Below are 17,038 nucleotides of genomic sequence, written 5' to 3' on the forward strand. Positions count from 1 at the left end.
CCTATGGGATGGAGTACGGGGGCGTGCTTCTGCTCGTGCCTGTAGAGTGACACTGTTTGTATGACTTGTGTTCATGTGGGCAGTGCGTGTCTATATTTTTCTTCTTGTTTGCTTTCTTTCTCTTCTTTACGCTTGCTTAAGTAGTGTATTTGGGATTTTGTGAGAGCCGACCCTAAAGAGGCCTTTCTACACACAAATCTCTTCATTTGCCGCGTATATAGAGTTTTAAACCCACATTTATATGCAGTGGCGGCGGTGGGCAAAATATTCTTTTTTTTTTCGTCCTATGACTGGGGCGGAACTGAGGATGAGAAGGCTTGATGGCGATCCGATAATGACGACGACTTGACGACGTCGACGACGTTTTCACAGTTTTCGAGCACAGTTTTCGAGCGTTTAATTGCTGTCGCAGCAAAAACCTTATTGTACGATGAATGTGACAACGGTATTTCGGGACAATCTTAAAGTGAAAGTGGCACGTAAATGAAGTCCGCTTATGACGGTCACACAGGACTGCGGACGCGGCTTAACAGGTCTTAGAGCTAATATTGAGTGATGTTATTTGTATATAGTTGTACTTGGTACGCACGCATTTAATTAATTTAGATAACGAATCGTGCGGGTTTATTGACACAAAAATTAGAAATGGGCAACAAATGATGACTAAGCGAGCAGCTGACGTGTCAGCAAGCAACAAGTGCTGCATTCGAGTCGCTCCTCCTTAACACCAAGCGGCCACGAAATACATTGGGCACTAGAGATTGGGCACTAGAGATTCCCTCTTGCGGGGAACATGAAACAATAGATCATTTTCTCATTGATTGTCAAGGATAGTCTGAATTGCGAAAACTAACATTAGGAACGCCGTTCCGCCTTTTTAGATTAGAGTTAAATGTTGAAAATTTACTATCTCTGGGGGCCTCGACCCTTGGGTACAGAGAAAGGAAGGTTGGCGATGCAATCCAGGATTTTTCGACTCTATCTATTACTTCCCATATACACATTCAGCAATTTTGTTTCCAGTTATTTTATGATTATTTTTTCTTATTGTTATATTGAACTACCCGATTCTTGGCCAATCCCCCAGAGTGGGTATGTGCCACTAGCGTCTAGGTTATAAATTAACATCTACAACACCCTGACGCTCGACCTGAGCGGCCGCGGTATCGGCCACTCCCGAGATCCCGCGGCAGCATGGCCGGCCGGCCTAAGTAAACCGTGGCGATGGCGGCTACCTCTTAATTCGCGCCGCCTACCAGAGCATCACTGATGTCCGGCAGTTTGGCCGAGGTGGGATAGCGTGCAGGTCGCCAGACCAGGAATGTGTAGCGGACCTGCTGAAGTGTCCGCAAATTTCACTCTAGCAGGCACGGCGACGCTACGAGCACAACCTTGACGATGCATTCAGCGACCATCGCAACCCTGATGCTATCGCAATTCGAGATTTAACCGCATGCAAGCAGCAGTAGGCGCGCCTTCAGATGTTTAGCAGGAGCAGCTCTGCCATCTGGTTTCTTCAGCTCGATAATCACTTCATCGTAAACAACGTGAGTGACCAACACTTGGGCTATTCCCACGCAAGTCGCGAGCTGCCGGACGAGCTTCTTTTGGAACTCCGACTTTTACGAGGCCCGGCCACCTACGAGAACCTGCTACAGGCCGTGATTTCGCACTACGGTATCAGTGTGGCTGCGCCTTGCTCACAACCTACGCTGCCGGTGCTGCCACGGTATACGTCTCTCCCGGATTGCGTGAACCCGACACTAACCACGACGACGCCATCTGCGCACTTCACCTGGACTCCTTTACCTGGACTTTACCACTGGACTTTATTTCAATTGCGCTTCGCACTAGGAGGAGGGGCCCAGACTAGGAGAGGGGCCCCGGTACTGGAGGCGACTATCACCTCCAGTACAGGCGAAGAAGACGGATTGCGTGCAGGTAGCGCGAGAAAACACGCGAGCGGCCGCGGTATTGGCCGCCCCCGCGATCACGCGGTGCCATGGTTGGACGGCCTAAATAAACAGCGGTCACGGCGGCTGTACCTCTTCGCATCGCCCCCCCACAGATATTTTAGTATAGATCTTTGATGATCACAGCTGCATGCTTAAAGTTGCCAATTCATGCTGAGCTTTGAGACTCGCGCCCCATATACTCATCTCTTCAAATGGTCTTTAACGAAAAGTAGTGTGATCTGGTGACCTTACACCAATATCAAAGCAAGTTTGGAATGTGATTCAAAGCGTTGCAGTACGATTTATTTATTTATTTGTACATACTGCAGCTCCATAGGAGGGCCATTGCAGGAGTGGGTAAGAACAGTGGTGAACAAAAAATAAAGTGAAACCAACAATGACTCTTACAACGTTTGTACGGCAGTCAAAGAACTGGAAAATCGTTTTCACCAATTCTTAAAAGCAATGAAACAGCGAAATGCATACACGTAAAGTATAAACTAAACATAATTTAAGTGGTTACACATACGGGTTTTCATAGAGAGCACTTTCGAATTCGCTTATCGGGAGTGAACGAAGGCAGCCAGGTAAGGAATTCCATACTTCTATTGTGCGGGGAAAGAAGCTGTACATGAAAGTATTTGTACGGGCATAGAAAGGGTTAAGATTAAGCTCGTGGAAGTTACGCGTGCAAGAAGGCTTGGTGAAAAATATGCAAGCTGTGTTTGAAGTATGATAGGACTTGTTAATTATGTTGTGCAAAAATTTTAATGATTCTACATCATGACGTACTGAAAGCAATGCTAGTTTCAGCATAGGGAGGGCAGACGAGGGTGAAAAATAGCGGTCATACCAGTGAAAGATAAAACGGACGGCTTTTTTCTGAACTGCTTCTAGTTTGATTATGTTGTTTTGGTTATAGGGTGACCAGACTGTTGTTGCATAATCGATAACGGGGCGAAGAAGAGATTTATACATTAAGAGTTTAGTTGCCTTCGGAGCCTTCTGCATAGCACGACATAGGTATCCTAGTTGTTTTAGGGCCTTTGAACATGTTTGGTCAATGTGTGTAGTCCAGAGAGATTGTGAGTAAATGTTACGCCAGGGTATTTGTAATGTCGAACTCTCGTTAAAGGTGACCCATTCAAGGAATATGTGACAATTACAGGTGCTGCTCTTTTCGTGAAGGACAAAATAACTGTTTTTTTAAATTAATGTTCATTTTCCATTTTTCACACCAAGCACCGAAAGATACAAAGGAATCGTTCAGTCGCTTATAACTAGTCGCAGAGTCAATCACGTCGTATAAGACGCAATCGTCAGCATAAAGACGAATGCTGGAGGAAACATTTTTTGGGAGGTCATTCACATAAACTAAAAACAATAAAGGACCCAGGACGGATCCTTGAGGAACCCCGGAGCTTACTTCAAGTATAGATGACCTTGCAGAACTAAAGTCGACGTATTGGGACCGGCTAGAAAGGAAACTAGCAATCCAATCGACCAGACGGAAATTTTTTAGTATTGCATTTCTTTTTCGCAAGAGGTGAGAATGAAGTAATGAATAGAAAGCTTTAGAAAAATCAATGAAGAAAGCGCCCATCTGTTTACCGAGATCCAATTGATAAGCACTGTTATGGGTGAAGTCGGTTAACTGAGTGATAGTACTGAAACCACGTCTAAAGCCATGCTGAACACACTCAAGAAAATCTATTATGTGTTTGTCAATAATGTGTTCCAGCGTTTTGCACGATTGGGAAGTTCAAAAAATTGGGCCGTTATTCGTTACGTCTGTCTTGCTATCTGGTTTATACAAGGGTATTAATCTTGCAAGTTTCCATGATGAAGGAACGATTCCTGTTTCTAGAGACTTATTGAATATAATTTCAAGATAGCGTGAAGTCTATTGTGAATAGCGAAGTAAAAACGAATCCGGAATAGCATCAGAGCCACTAGACTTTTTTGTGTCTAAATTTAAAATGAAATTAAGGACGCCATTAACATCAACTGCAATGTCGCAAGTAGAAAATTATGAATCATTATCAAAAGCAGGGTAGACATTAGAATCGTTTGCGTACACAGAAGGGAAATATTCATTAAATGCATTGGAGATGCGTGCAGGATCGTTTACAATTTCATCATTGATAGTCAATGAAGATGAAGAATCAGTAGTAGGCATGACGGAACGTCAGAACTTCCGAGGATTATTTCTTAGCAATTCTGGAAGCTCGACATGGAAGAAAAAATCTTTGACCATGTTCATTTTCAAATTTAGTTGCCCTTTGGCAGAGGTGAATCTAGCAATTGCATCTGGGTCATTACTGCGTTTTGAGCGTTTCAGTCTTCTAACGCGGCGTGATAATTGCAAGATTTCCCTAGTCATCCAAGGGATGGCACGATTTTTTTTTCTTAGTTTGTAACGGAACAAAGCGATGAATACACAGCTTTGTAATGTTTTCAAATTGGCGAACTAGGGTATTCACGTCACAATCTTTACTGAGTGTGCAAAACGATTCGAAACGTTCTGATAAAACTTCCAGAATAGACGTGTCGCCAGAGCGATTAAAATCGAAAAAAGTTTGAATTTCGGCACGTGGTTTACAGACGGTGCAGTTTAGCGATATAAACACTTCCCTGTGATCTGAAATTCCGTGAGTAATTGCACAGTCAGACAGCTGATCAACAAGGTCTGAACTAATGAACACCAGGTCAAGAAGTGCGTTTTGTCTTGTTGCACCATCAACTACTTGCGTAAGCCCAAAAGATAAAGGAAAAGTTAATTAGTTCACTACCTAAAGAACTGCGATGCGTTAGTGAGGGCCAGTGAATATCTCGTGTGTTAAAACCCCCCATTGGAACTAAACTAGATGCATGAAAACTGTGTGGGTTGATATAATCAGCGAGAAAGGGGAAAAAGGTTATCGGGTGAGGAGGCAGGTGGATGGTAGAAAACAGAGACGATGATTGTTTTTTTGCCTAGGTACAATTTACACCAAACAGACTCAAGATCTGCTGGAGGATAGATAACCGAAAACTTTAAGTCAGATTTGAAAAACAAAGGGCGACACCACCTCCCCTGCAAGGTTTGGGGTCTGATCGGACAGTTACATAGCCGGGTGGAGTGATTTCAGAGTCATATATGTGATCGTGAAGCCAGGTTTCAGTGACACCAATGAAATGAGGGGAATAGGAGGCTACCAGGGAAAGAAACTGCGGGAACTTATTTACTAGACTTCTTGCGTTCAAATAAAAAAAAAGTAAGCTTGTAGGAGTTGCGGATCCGTCACTGTAATGACGACATAGCCGGGAGAGTGTTTTGCAAGCCTTCAGAAAGACTGGAATTGTTCACTACGGTGTTTGCAGCGAGACATGAACTGTCAACTACAGGGCGTTAGCTGTATCATTCCACCTGTAGAGGAAACCGTTTATAAAAACGTGGTAATAGCGCAACCTCACCACAGAGCCATGGTCACGAAAAGAAGAGGTTGCTGCCCATAGTTTTTGCGAATGACACGTACATTAGCCGAGAAATCTTCAGTAATGTAAAATTTTGTTCCTTTAAGCGTTTAGACAATTTTCATCATTTCTACTTTGTTCTTAAGTCTAGTACTCGTAATATAACTGGGCGCGATCTACCTTCACGCTTGGTACCAATTTTATGATAGCGTTCGATGGGCGGGCATTCAATTTTAAGTTTCTCTGTGAAAAATTGGCGTACATTAGACAAAAGCGTGTGTGTGTTTTCAGCATTATGTTCACCAAGTCCATGCAAAATTATATTGCTGCGTATGGAGCGATTTTCAAGGTCATCATTCTTTTTGATTAGTTCCGAAACGGCCTGAGATAAAGAGCGTACATCAGAACCAGAATGATCAAACGAGACTCGAGGATCAGCGGTAGTTTTTTCGACGGTGGCCACACGGGATTCCAGAGCGTCAAAACGCTTGTTAACAGTTTGCTGGATAACCTTGATGTCAGCGATGTCAGGAGCCATCATTTTCTGCCCAGCCAATAGTTCGGTCAGCATTCCGGAAATATTGTTGAAGTCATTATCAGTTATATCAGGCTCAGATGAGCATGAAATTTCGCCAGAATTACTGGTTACGAGTCGTCTTTCTCGTAGGACCGGGATTTAATTCTACATCCCCGCTAAGGACAAGCCGATTTGCGCAGAACAGTGTATGCGTAAAACAAGACAAAAAACTCTGTGGGCCAGAGAGCAGCAGCAAACAACGATCATCTGATCTCAAACAATGGACGTGTTGAAAGTAACGTACCTGCACGAAAAACAAGACGCGATTAAGCATTGCTAGGAATGGCCGTGCGGGGTGACAACGTGCCAGCTATTTCAGCCCGCTGCACGTGTTCCAATCCAACCGGGACGGGGCGCACTTCAGAGAACTGCGGATAACCGGCAGCCACGTGGCGCGGGGTCAACTCATGGGACTTCTCGAGGGGAGGTAATTGGCGGAACCTCCCCATGAGCTTTTCGAGACATGAGACAATGTGCTACCCGGCCGCGCCACCCGGGACGGAGCAGAGTTCTACGAAGCCCCTCTGACGTCGGCTCCGGACATTTACACCAGTGTGTTTGTGCGGCACGTGTATGTTAGCCCTCATCCTCCTCCAAGTCGACAGCCCTCATCCTCCTCCAAAAGGGTGGGTCATCTTCAATGACGTCGAACTGTGACGTCAAGCAGAGTACTTATAAGCAGCGGTTGTCGGCTGCTAGAGGGTGCTCGTTGTCGTGCTAGAAATGTACTCGTCAGCTGTGTGCTCGTAAGCTGTTTACTGTATGTTAGTCTTGCGGGCTCCATTTGGGAGTCACGCTAGACTGTCGATGTATGTCTTGTCTAAGATGTAAATAATGTAAATAAACCCTGCTCGCCTAGTCCTGTCGCCCGAAGGTCCTCCCTACAACTACGACCGCTCCAATCCCAATATCTGGTTGACAGCGGTGGAATCGGCTTACGGCTCCTAAATCGGCCTATGACTGGGAGACAGCAACGGCAGCTGACGGACGTTGGCACATGGTGACCGACCGGTATCCTGATCAAGTTGGAGGCGACGTGAGATTGACCACCTCTTGCAACTGACTGGGTACGGCGGAGAAGGACTGGTGATATGGTGCTACTTCAGTGGGTAAGCGTTTGGTTTTGGCTGTAAGATTTACCAGGCTTCAATGTTTCTGTGTTTTTGGATTTGATTCGCTGGGATCTTTTTACTTGTATTCTGATTTGCGTGAGTATTGCAGCAAGTATTGTGTGACAGCAGAGCCAAAGCTTAAAGTAGCGAGCATGGTCCTAATGTGTTTGACGAGAGCTGACCTGTTGTGGTTGTGTGAAGAGATCGAGGTAGACACAGAGAAGGACTTGACGGAATCAGAAATTCGTAAGGCCATCCTGCAAAGTGGCGATGATTTGAAATTAATCGAGCATCTAGGTAAACAAATTCTAAGCAAAAGACAGGAACAGGAATTAATTAGGCAAGAACGCCAAGAGCGCGAGCGAAAACGCCAAGAGCGTGAGCAAAAACGGCAACTGGTTGAAAAAGAACAGCAGTGAACAAAGAGATACAAAATTTGCAGCAGTTAAACGCATGAAGTCAACAGCGGCTTGAGAAATCTGTAGGCTGGACGCAGCGAAAGTGGGAAGTAGATAGCAGATTTCAGTCGAAAGCCGAGGAAAGTAGTAGTACCTGTGAGATTAGCAGCACGTTCATAGGTGAACTCGGAGTGTTAGCCGCTAACGATGCCTTAGTGGCAGCAGAGGCCGTTAAAGGCCAGAGTGAGAGCGACGAGATGCTGTGCCAACAGAGGACTGTAGAGACAGCTAGGCCAGCTGCGAACAAATTGGCACAGTTACTGCGCGTGTGCGTCGCTTGTAATGTTAGCGAGGTTGCTAGCGAAGTAGAGAGTACTGTTGACCCGACAGACGCGAGCACCCATGTCGAGTCAGATCTGCGTGTCAAAGTGCCAGCGGGACGATGCAGTTGAGGGTAATTCTCAGGATTGCGAGCACCACAGCTCAAGAGAAAACAACTGCATTGTTCAGGGATCGGTGCAGCTCTCCGCCAGTCTAGGTAGCCTAGAGAGGGGTGATTTAGTTATTAATCACTCAGACTGTGCGGGTAAGAGACCGATCGGGGCCGACGAGATGTGTTCCGGCCAGCACAAGGCGCCAGAAGGCGACATGAAAGAGAAGTCAAAGCGAAAGCGCCGCAGAAAGAAGCGCCGTAAAGATCGGAATGCGGTGGCTAATGTAGCGAAGCCAAAGACAGCGACAGGCACGAAAAGGCAGGCCGCGGAGAAAATAAAGGTGCGGTCGCCGGTGACGATGTTGACGCACCCAACACGTTCGAGCCACAGATCAAAAGGAGACCGCGAAGCATGTTCGGCACGGACGCGGACAAAGGGCACGGAGCAGCTAAATTCCTCGTCGTTCCGTCGTTCTTTTCGAAGCTCAGCGTGTAGTATAAAGAAGCGTAAGGTGGCAAGACGAGACCAGATGGGGAGAAGCGACGCGGTCAATCGAGGTCATGATGAAAGCGGGGCGCCAGGACGCAAATTGGCAGGGGACTGTAACGTCTTGGAGGAGCTGATAGTGAGTCAGCCCTTTTGTTGTTCCTCCGTAGCCAGAGTAGCTTTCGGACCGCGACCACCTCGGGTACGGCTCAAAGTATGAGTTATGTTGAATTCCAATGGTAGATCGCGAGCGCTCGGCCGGATCACGAACGGAGCGCGTCACTCCGACTGAGATCGCTCTCATCTGCTCGCACCATATCTGCGAAGGGAATGCGTGCGCTCCCGCGGGGGCACTTAGTACAGGAAAATCAAGTGAGAGGGCGCTAGAATAGAGAGAGGAACAAGCGCTTGGAAGCGCAACCCACCACACCATTTCACTGTCCGTGTCAGAAGAATCATCACTCGACTTTGAAATCGTACTGTCTGAGTCGGAGCTGTCTAGGAGCACGAACAAAATCGCACGGCGCGAAGCGGCGTCCACGTTTCCCATGTCGTCCATAGCTGCCCGCGACCGGAAACAGGCGACCGTGACAGGAAGCAGAGGCGGGTGAAGGAAATACGTCACGACGACTTCCGGTCAAATCTGCCGATTTCGGCGGAGCCACGGAGGAAGGAAACTAAGGAGAGGCCCTGACGTCACTCTTTGTGAAGCAAAAGTGAAGCCGGAAGTTGGCGTTGCTCATCGCGATGCTCCGCCTTTTGTGCCACCCTCCTCTCTTGTTTACATCTTTCGCGAAACCACGCCGCGCTGCGCGTGGTTTCGCGCACGCTCGCGCAACATCCGGCAGAGCACGGTGCAGGTAACACAGCGCAACGAGACACGGTGACTAACGCAAACCCGCCCTCACAGCGCCTTTGCCACGGCACGAAACCTACCAGAGCAACACGTGTGAGCGCTCAAAATCAGAACAACGCCGCCATTGTGGCCCAAAAGGCGTGGCCATACAAAAAAATAAATAAAAAAGCAGCAAAAAAATGAGAACCTACTACGTCATTTCCGCCACACTTTTCTCCTAGCGCGCGGTGGGGGTAGGGCCTCTCCTTACTTTCCTTCCTCCGTGGGCGGAGCAAATATTTTTGCTCCACGGAGCAATCCGGGATCAGCGGTTGGTCCCAATCTGCCATTGAAACACACAGCTCACGCTCCCATTCTGCCATTGGAATAGGATTGCTCCATACAGAGCAGAAAAACTTGATCTGGATCTGCCATTGGAATTCAACATCAGTCAAAAACGTTTGAAACGGGAAGCCAAGAGAGCTTCCGTAGAAATGAAGTGTTTTGTTTTTTATCTTGAGCACTCGGATAATTTTCGCGATTTAAGTTTCTTTCAATATGTAAGGTATGAGCTCTGTTTATGTTTTGTTTGAGAAGCTCGAGATTTGAAAGACACGTTTTTTTTGTAAACATGTAGTATCGCGAGATGGTCATTAATGAGTAGATAGGCTCTTTTTTTTGTGTGTGAGTAACCTGAGTGTCAAGGTTATCGTTGAGAGCCCTATCGTAACGCACGTGTGTATTAGTTAACCTTCTTTTTTTTATAAGAGTTTTTTTATTTTCTAAGGTTAACCGCGTAGGTTTTCAGTGAGTGCCTGATTTGCACTGAGGAGAACTCTTAGGTCCATTAGCGCGTGTCCTGTGTGGACGGAAGGAAGCAGATTAATGACTGGGTTGCTCGTGTGTGTTGAGGGCAGCCGTATTCTGACTTCGCTAGTGAGCGTGCATAGAACTAGTTGTTAGAAGACGCGTTTGTAATTACATACCTATGGAGTTGGACAGACTGTTCGTGAAGCTAGGCTGCTTTAGTTATGGTCGGGTATTTGTAGTTGAGAGCCTTTTGAGAGCCTTTTGTTTGAGGAGCTCGAGATTTGAAAGACACGTGTTTTTGTAAACACGTAGTATCGCGAGATGGTCATTAATGAGTAGATAGGCTCTTTTTTTTGTGTGTGAGTAACCTGAATGTCAAGGTTATTGTTGAAAGCCCTATCGTAACGCGCGTGTGTATTAGTTAACCTTCTTTTTTTTATAAGCGTTTTTTTATTTTCGAAGGTTAAACGCGTAGGTTTTCAGTGAGTGCCTGATTTGCACTGAGAAGAACTCTTAGGTCCATTAGCGCGTGTCCTGTGTGGACGGAAGGAAGCAGATTGAGAGCCTTCGGTTCAGTTCTGCGTAAACCTTTACTCTTGTGCGGCGCGACGGTCGGGTTTGGTCGAACACAGGAGGAACATGATCGCTCGCTTTGGCGGCACAAAATTTTGGGGCATAATTTTGGGTTCCCAGTTGTGTGACTTGCATTGAAAATTTGATAGGAAGCCTGGCAGGTTAACAGCTAATTCCGGGAGTTTGAACGCTGAGCGGTATTGTGTTGCCGGGATCGACTCTTCTGTGCCAGTTGTTGTGAGATGGTTGAAGGCATTCCAAGTACGCATGGGTTGCAGAGAGCAAAACCATCGTCTTGCTCGCCAGCCATTCTCTTCCTGTCCAGCGGTTGCCAGCACTGGCCAGGCGAGATTTTCCGGGCCATGGAGGAGCTGTTAGGAATGGCCGTACGGGGTGACAACGTGCCAGCTATTTCAGCCCACTGTACGTGTTCCAATCCAACCGGGACGGGGCGCACTTCAGAGAACTGCGGATAACCGGCAGCCATGTGGCGCGGGGTCCATTTATGGGAGTTCTCGAGGGGAGGTAGTTGGCGGAACCTCTTCATGAGCTTTTCGAGACACGAGACAATGTGCTACCCGGCCGCGCCATCCGGGACGGAGCAGAGTTCTACGAAGCCCCTCTGACGTCGGCTCCGGACCTTTACACCAGTGTGTGTGTGCGACACGTGTATGTTAGCCCTCATCCTCCTCCAAGTCGACAGCCCTCATCCTCCTCCAAAAGGGTGGGTCATCTTCAATGACGTCGAACTGTGACGTCAAGCAGAGTACTTATAAGCAGCGGTTGTCGGCTGCTAGAGGGTGCTCGTTGTCGTGCTAGAAATGTACTCGTGAGCTGCGTGCTCGTTGTCGTGCTAGAAATGTACTCGTGAGCTGTGTGCTCGTAAGCTGTTTACTGTATGTTAGTCTTGCGGGCTCCATTTGGGAGTCACGCTAGACTGTCGATGTATATGTCTTGTCTAAGATGTAAATAATGTAAATAAACCCTGCTCGCCTAGTCCTGTCGCTCCAAGGTCCTCCCTACAACTACGACCGCTCCAATCCCAATAGCATCCTGTCGGTGCTGCTGCGGCATCTATGGCGGTGGTCTTGCCCACTGACGAGGGAAGCGGGGTGCAGGACTTTTAAGCGTTTTGTCGATTACGTAATTGACCACGAGCATGCTCCTATTGGGCCATTCGATGACATCACATATAAATTGGAACCATATGGCGCGACGATAGGACTACTATCGCACTTGCCAAAGCTGTCACACGGGTAGGTAGGTGACTGGGCAGTTCGGACGCAGACCGCCACACGCGGGCACAGGCTGTAGCTTCAATTGCAGCGCATGGTTAACGGACGCATCCATTTCGAAGCACCTCGAGGAAAAGCCAGCGTTGAAGATTCCAGGTGAACAGCAAAGAAACTGCACAAAGAACAAGACGCGATTAAGCATCCTGTCGGTGCTGCTGCGGTCTCGGTGTCACCAACCATCATGCACCAAGATTCAAAAATATGCAAATACCACGTAGCCGGACAGACCCAAGGTAATGTTGTCCGTTTGCCGTCGCTTGGAGATACTTAGATTATATTATGCATTCCATGTAATTACATACGTAATTAGCCTCAATTAATTAATGATCTTTTCAAATATTATAATTAGATGAAATGTGTGAATGGTAAAATTGTATAGAAACATGAAAAACTCCCGATACAGCTTTCTGTTGCTCAATACGTCCTACATAAAAATGGTTTTCGGAGCCTGAAAGAAGCCCGCGAATGCACGCAGAGTTGTCGCGCGACTGGCAGCTCGAGGAACTTTGCGTGTATTCGCGGGCTTGTTTCCCGGTCTGAAAAGCACTTTGGTGTAGCACGTGTTAAACAGCAGAAAGCTGTATCGGGAGTTATTCATGTTGCTCGACAATTTTCCCATTGACACCTTTAATCTAATTATAATATTAATTAAGGCTAATTACGTATGCAATGAAGCGCAATGCAAAAAAAAAAATATAATCTGAGTATCTCCAAGCCACGGCAAAAAAAAAAAACAACAACAACACCTTGGTTCTGTTCAACTACATGGCATTTGCATATTTTAAAATCTTGCTGCATGATAGTTGGGACACCCTGTATTTCGAACACATTGCGCTTTCATGCAGCGAAAGGATGCCGTATTTTTACGTTACGGAAAACAACGCATTAAAAACGGTGTGGAACCATGTTCTCTGTTTTATTAAGTACGCACTCTTTTGTAACCGTTTACTGATGCGTTAGCATTCTTGTTAGGTACTTCTTGCACTTTCTGTGGGCCAACTATCTATGGCGGTCTTTATTATGTATGTATCTAACCGTTCTCCTACCTTTTAGGTCACTGGGTAGTCCGTGGTCGAATGGGTAGCGCATCGGGCTGCTGTGTTAAGGTAACAGCGTTCGAAGCCAACCATCGGACCAACTTGGGTGACTGAGCACGTGGCAATGTGTACATACGTGCCGTTCTTCAACAAACCTCTTTCAAATGGGTCACTGCGGACGAGGGACTGGCTATAGGCACCGATGTTCGAAGGAACTCTTTGACGTCGACTTGGAGCACTGGGTGTGTGCCACTCGGTCTGCGCTGGTCTCAAATGAACCTCTTTGATGCCAAGTGCGGTCACCGAGTATGTGCCAGAAGGCGTGTGCCGCTGTTCAATGAAAGTCGTTGACGTCAACTTAATTGGGTAACTAGGTGTGTGCCACTGGGAATGTGCCTGTCTACAATGCCGAAAAAAGATCCCTTAAATTTCTCCGATGCTGAGCAGAATCGGACCCACGTCACAAGGGTTCTTCAAGGACAGCAACCCAACGCATAAGCAGGCTGCGCACAACTACACTGGCTATGTGCCGCCTTTCAATGAACGGCTTTCACGCCAACGTTTTATATATTTATAGTCTTGGGCAGTATCGAAGATACACGTATCTTAGACACTATCTTAGATACTCTTTGGGTATCTTGCAACAGCCTCATTATACGTATGGCTAGACCTGTATCAGTATCTGCATTTCCGATACATGAAAAAAAACTTCACCGTGAGAAACTACGATCGTTGGCTGAACTCCGCGTCTTAAGCTGATACTGCTGCCACTAAGCCGCCTGAATAAAGCTAAAGGCAGCGACATTCTTCTACCTTTCAGCCAGGGCCCTCCATCGAGGGCAGGCGATGAGGTATGTGCGTCCTTATTGGTGGAGCAGAGTCACGTGGTGGCGCTCGCGCCGTCTCGACAAAATCAAGCGCGCGAACGTCTGCGCGCAGCCGACCTTCTCTTTATTTTTTTTTGTTTTTAATTGCATCGGTGCCATGACACTTGCTCATGGACACCGTACTGTGCTGCGTAGGCCAATGCGTGCGGCGTCTTTCGCGCAAAATCTGTTGCCGCTATAGTGTCGTTATCGAAGTTTCTTTTGCGTGGTGCTTTGTTACGAAGTCTGAAGAATGCGAGAATGGGGCTACCTTGCGTCTAGTGGATTTGCCACATTTGCTGCTTCATTATATAGAACTACAATGTAAAAAGTTGCTGATGTATTGCAGCATCTTAAGATATAAATGGAAAGTATCGTATCGGATACAATAATTGCGGTGGTATCTTGTATCTGTATCTCCAGTACTTGTTGCCCGAGTATCTTGTATCGTATCATAATACAATTACAAAGTATCTTTGCCAAGCCCTGCCGGCGTGCCATGCATTTCGGTCAGGCGGTAGACGGCACTAGACGGCACCGAGGGAAGCGTGAAAGAGCAGTCCCGCTGCAGTGAACGTCTCATATATAAACTCGTTTCGACGGTGGCAATGCGTTGTGTCGCTATATTGATTCAATGCTAAACGCACTCATCGTGAAATGGGTTCTGCGGCAATTTTTTGTTTTGTACAAATAGATATTCTCCCGGCACCCCGTTTTGTGTACTAGTGATAGGTATAAAGCAACTAACGTTATTAAGGCATTGAATTACAGAACTTACTAAATCGATAGCTCCATTAAGCTAATAATAACTAAAGAGAGAAATGAAGCTACGCACAGTTGTAGCAAACAGCTTTTACATTTCTCAGAAAGCACGATGAACTAAGCAACTTCTCAGTGCTCTCTCTGAAGCTGACTGCTGAGCGACAACCGCCAAATCGAAGCGCGGTTGAATATAACAGTCGGAATGATGCAAAAAAGGCTGTTCATATTGCTCGGCATGCGTAATAAGCTTCTATTTACTTTACCCACTGTCCCTGATATCACTCAAAAATCGGCGTTGGAGCAGCGATAACTCATTTCAAACTGGCCACGCGGAGCGGGGAGTGCGCGCCATAAAACCAACAAGTCCCGAGACGGCGTGCCTGTCGCCATGACGACTGTCATCGGGGCAACGGAGCTGCCAACCGCCTGTTGCCCGGGTGACGTGCCAGCGGGAGAGAAAAAAAAAAAAAAAAAAACGAAGAAGGAAAGGTCCCGGATGTTGGTCGCCATGACGACGACAACGCAGCCCTCCCAGGAGCAGACGATGCCCGTTCCTCCCCTCAGTCCGTCTGAGAATTTAGTCGGGTGCGGACGCCGCTCTCCCACGGCGGTTTCAGTGCTCGCGCTGTCTGCCCACACCCCTTTTGTTCGAGACAAAAGAAAAAACAAAGGAAGTGCGTGAGCGAGAGAAGCAGGCCCTGCCGCCCCCCAGTTCGCCCCCTTTTATTTTCCACCACGGCGACTATAATCGATTGCGAAGTTGTCTCCGGGTCTGGGTTATGCAGCGGGGCAGGTTGGCGCTGAGAGAGAGTGCCTCAGTGGCGAAGCGGTCCGCGGGTGCGCGGCGGCCGAGCACCCCGTCGCATCAACATGTCCGTCTCCTGCTCTGGGTAAGCCGAGAGCACCTTTCTGGCACATCGTTCACTGTCAGCCGCGGGCGACAAGGCTGCCACCTCTTGCGTTCCCCGCATGAGAAGCTGCCCCCTTCTCAAGCGGGAAAGGCACTTTCGCCGCCGACGCGGCTGCATGCGCGCGTTGCATGAACGGCGCGACTTTGCGTGAACGAAATCCCGCCGTGGCTCTGCTCGCTGGCACGTGTCCCAGGCGCGCACGAAGCGCGCAGCCGCTTAGTTCCGTCACGAAAACACGGGCAGGCGCGGTCGTAAACTGCCGTGATGGCCGCAACGAGAGATGCACATCACTTTCACCGAACCTTTGTTCTACCGCACAACTTTGGTGTATTGCAGAAAACCCTGCTTTCCGAACGGGCCGCGTGCATCGGCGCTGCGCTCGAGAATGTTTTGAGCAACAGGAGACTGAACTGCGCACGCTGCACAAACGTGAGCGTCTCGAAACTGCGAATGTCACCGCTGTCCGAGGCGACCTATTTTCTATTGTAATGCGCTAGAGAAGAACGCCGCGTTCGAGGCTGCAGTTTTCTATTGTTATTGGGCGTGGGCTGTCGTCCTTTTCGTCCGCGCCGTTAAGACGCTCCCAGTTCAGGGCGCATGCTTCTTATAACCAGACAGTATCGCGGCAAACGCCTCCTTTCGCGAGGCGCCGTTCTACGTGAAGTTAAGGTGAAAACTGCAGCACAGTTCAGTTCTTCGCTTGCCGCAGACGCCGGTGTCACGTTCGCCTCATCGTGCCCATTGACGCTGTTAGCGTGAGATCAGCGCAAGAGCCTCGTCTACACACGACTCGACAAAAGGCTCGGCCACTGCTTTCTTACTCAGGAAGGTAGGTTATGAGAACCATGCTGTGAAGCGCTGCATGCATGGCGTCGTTCGTAGTGTCCTAGCGCTTGCTTCTTTTTCTTTGTTTCTTTTGCTTTTTTTTAAAGGAAACTTTAAAGGAAACTATGAATGTTTGGTGTATTCAAATATTTATGGTGTCCTGGGAATGACGAATTATATGGTTATTTTAGTGCCAAAGATGGTGACCCTGGTTATGCAGTTGGTGTGCCACGATACAAACGTATGCGAGTGCCACACAGAACGCGTATGAGTGAACGCGACGTATTCGTTGTATACGCTCCATCTTTGCATATTCTTTTAGAGCAAATACATGATAGCACGTACCAAATTTGTATGACAGCAACAGCCGGCAGTAACAAGTCACCATACTGCCACCAAAAAAATATTTCTCAGTGTGAATAAGAAGTACGCGCCTGATTGTCTTTGAATGTATGCACAATGCCCACTTTCAACATTCAACGGCGGTGACCAACTTCTTTTCACTCTCACGAGGCCGAAGCTCATTGCCAAGGCATACCCGTACGTCCTAGACTGGAAAGAGCTCTCTTATAATTCTGACGGGCAGCCCGACGCAATGGCCCGACGCTTCCAGCGCCACTTTTCTCTCGATCACGTGCGCCTGTCGCGCAGCTGTGTCGCATAATGTCGAGTGCACTGACCATCTGACGGGAGCAAGAAAAAGTGA

At 47.7% G+C, this 17,038-nt stretch overlaps 1 protein-coding gene across 7 annotated transcripts in view; it reads left to right on the top strand.

Moving 5' to 3' along the window:
* The first annotated feature begins 15,169 nt into the window (after positions 1-15,169).
* Positions 15,170-17,038, top strand: part of LOC135915983 (melatonin receptor type 1B-like) — a 264,138-nt gene continuing 262,269 nt past the window's right edge. For 2 of the 7 annotated variants that reach the window (XM_070530820.1, XM_065449165.1), the window contains exon 1: positions 15,170-15,486. In XM_070530820.1, the coding sequence (XP_070386921.1) occupies positions 15,376-15,486 (111 nt within the window). In that variant the 5' untranslated portion in view covers positions 15,170-15,375. Of the gene's footprint in view, positions 15,487-16,216; positions 16,337-17,038 lie in introns of those variants that run through there. The other 5 variants (XM_065449170.2, XM_065449166.2, XM_065449163.1 and 2 more) reach the window with 4 other exon arrangements.

This window comes from Dermacentor albipictus, chromosome 1 (assembly GCF_038994185.2).
Source record: "Dermacentor albipictus isolate Rhodes 1998 colony chromosome 1, USDA_Dalb.pri_finalv2, whole genome shotgun sequence".
NCBI classification, from domain to species: Eukaryota; Metazoa; Arthropoda; class Arachnida; order Ixodida; family Ixodidae; genus Dermacentor; species Dermacentor albipictus.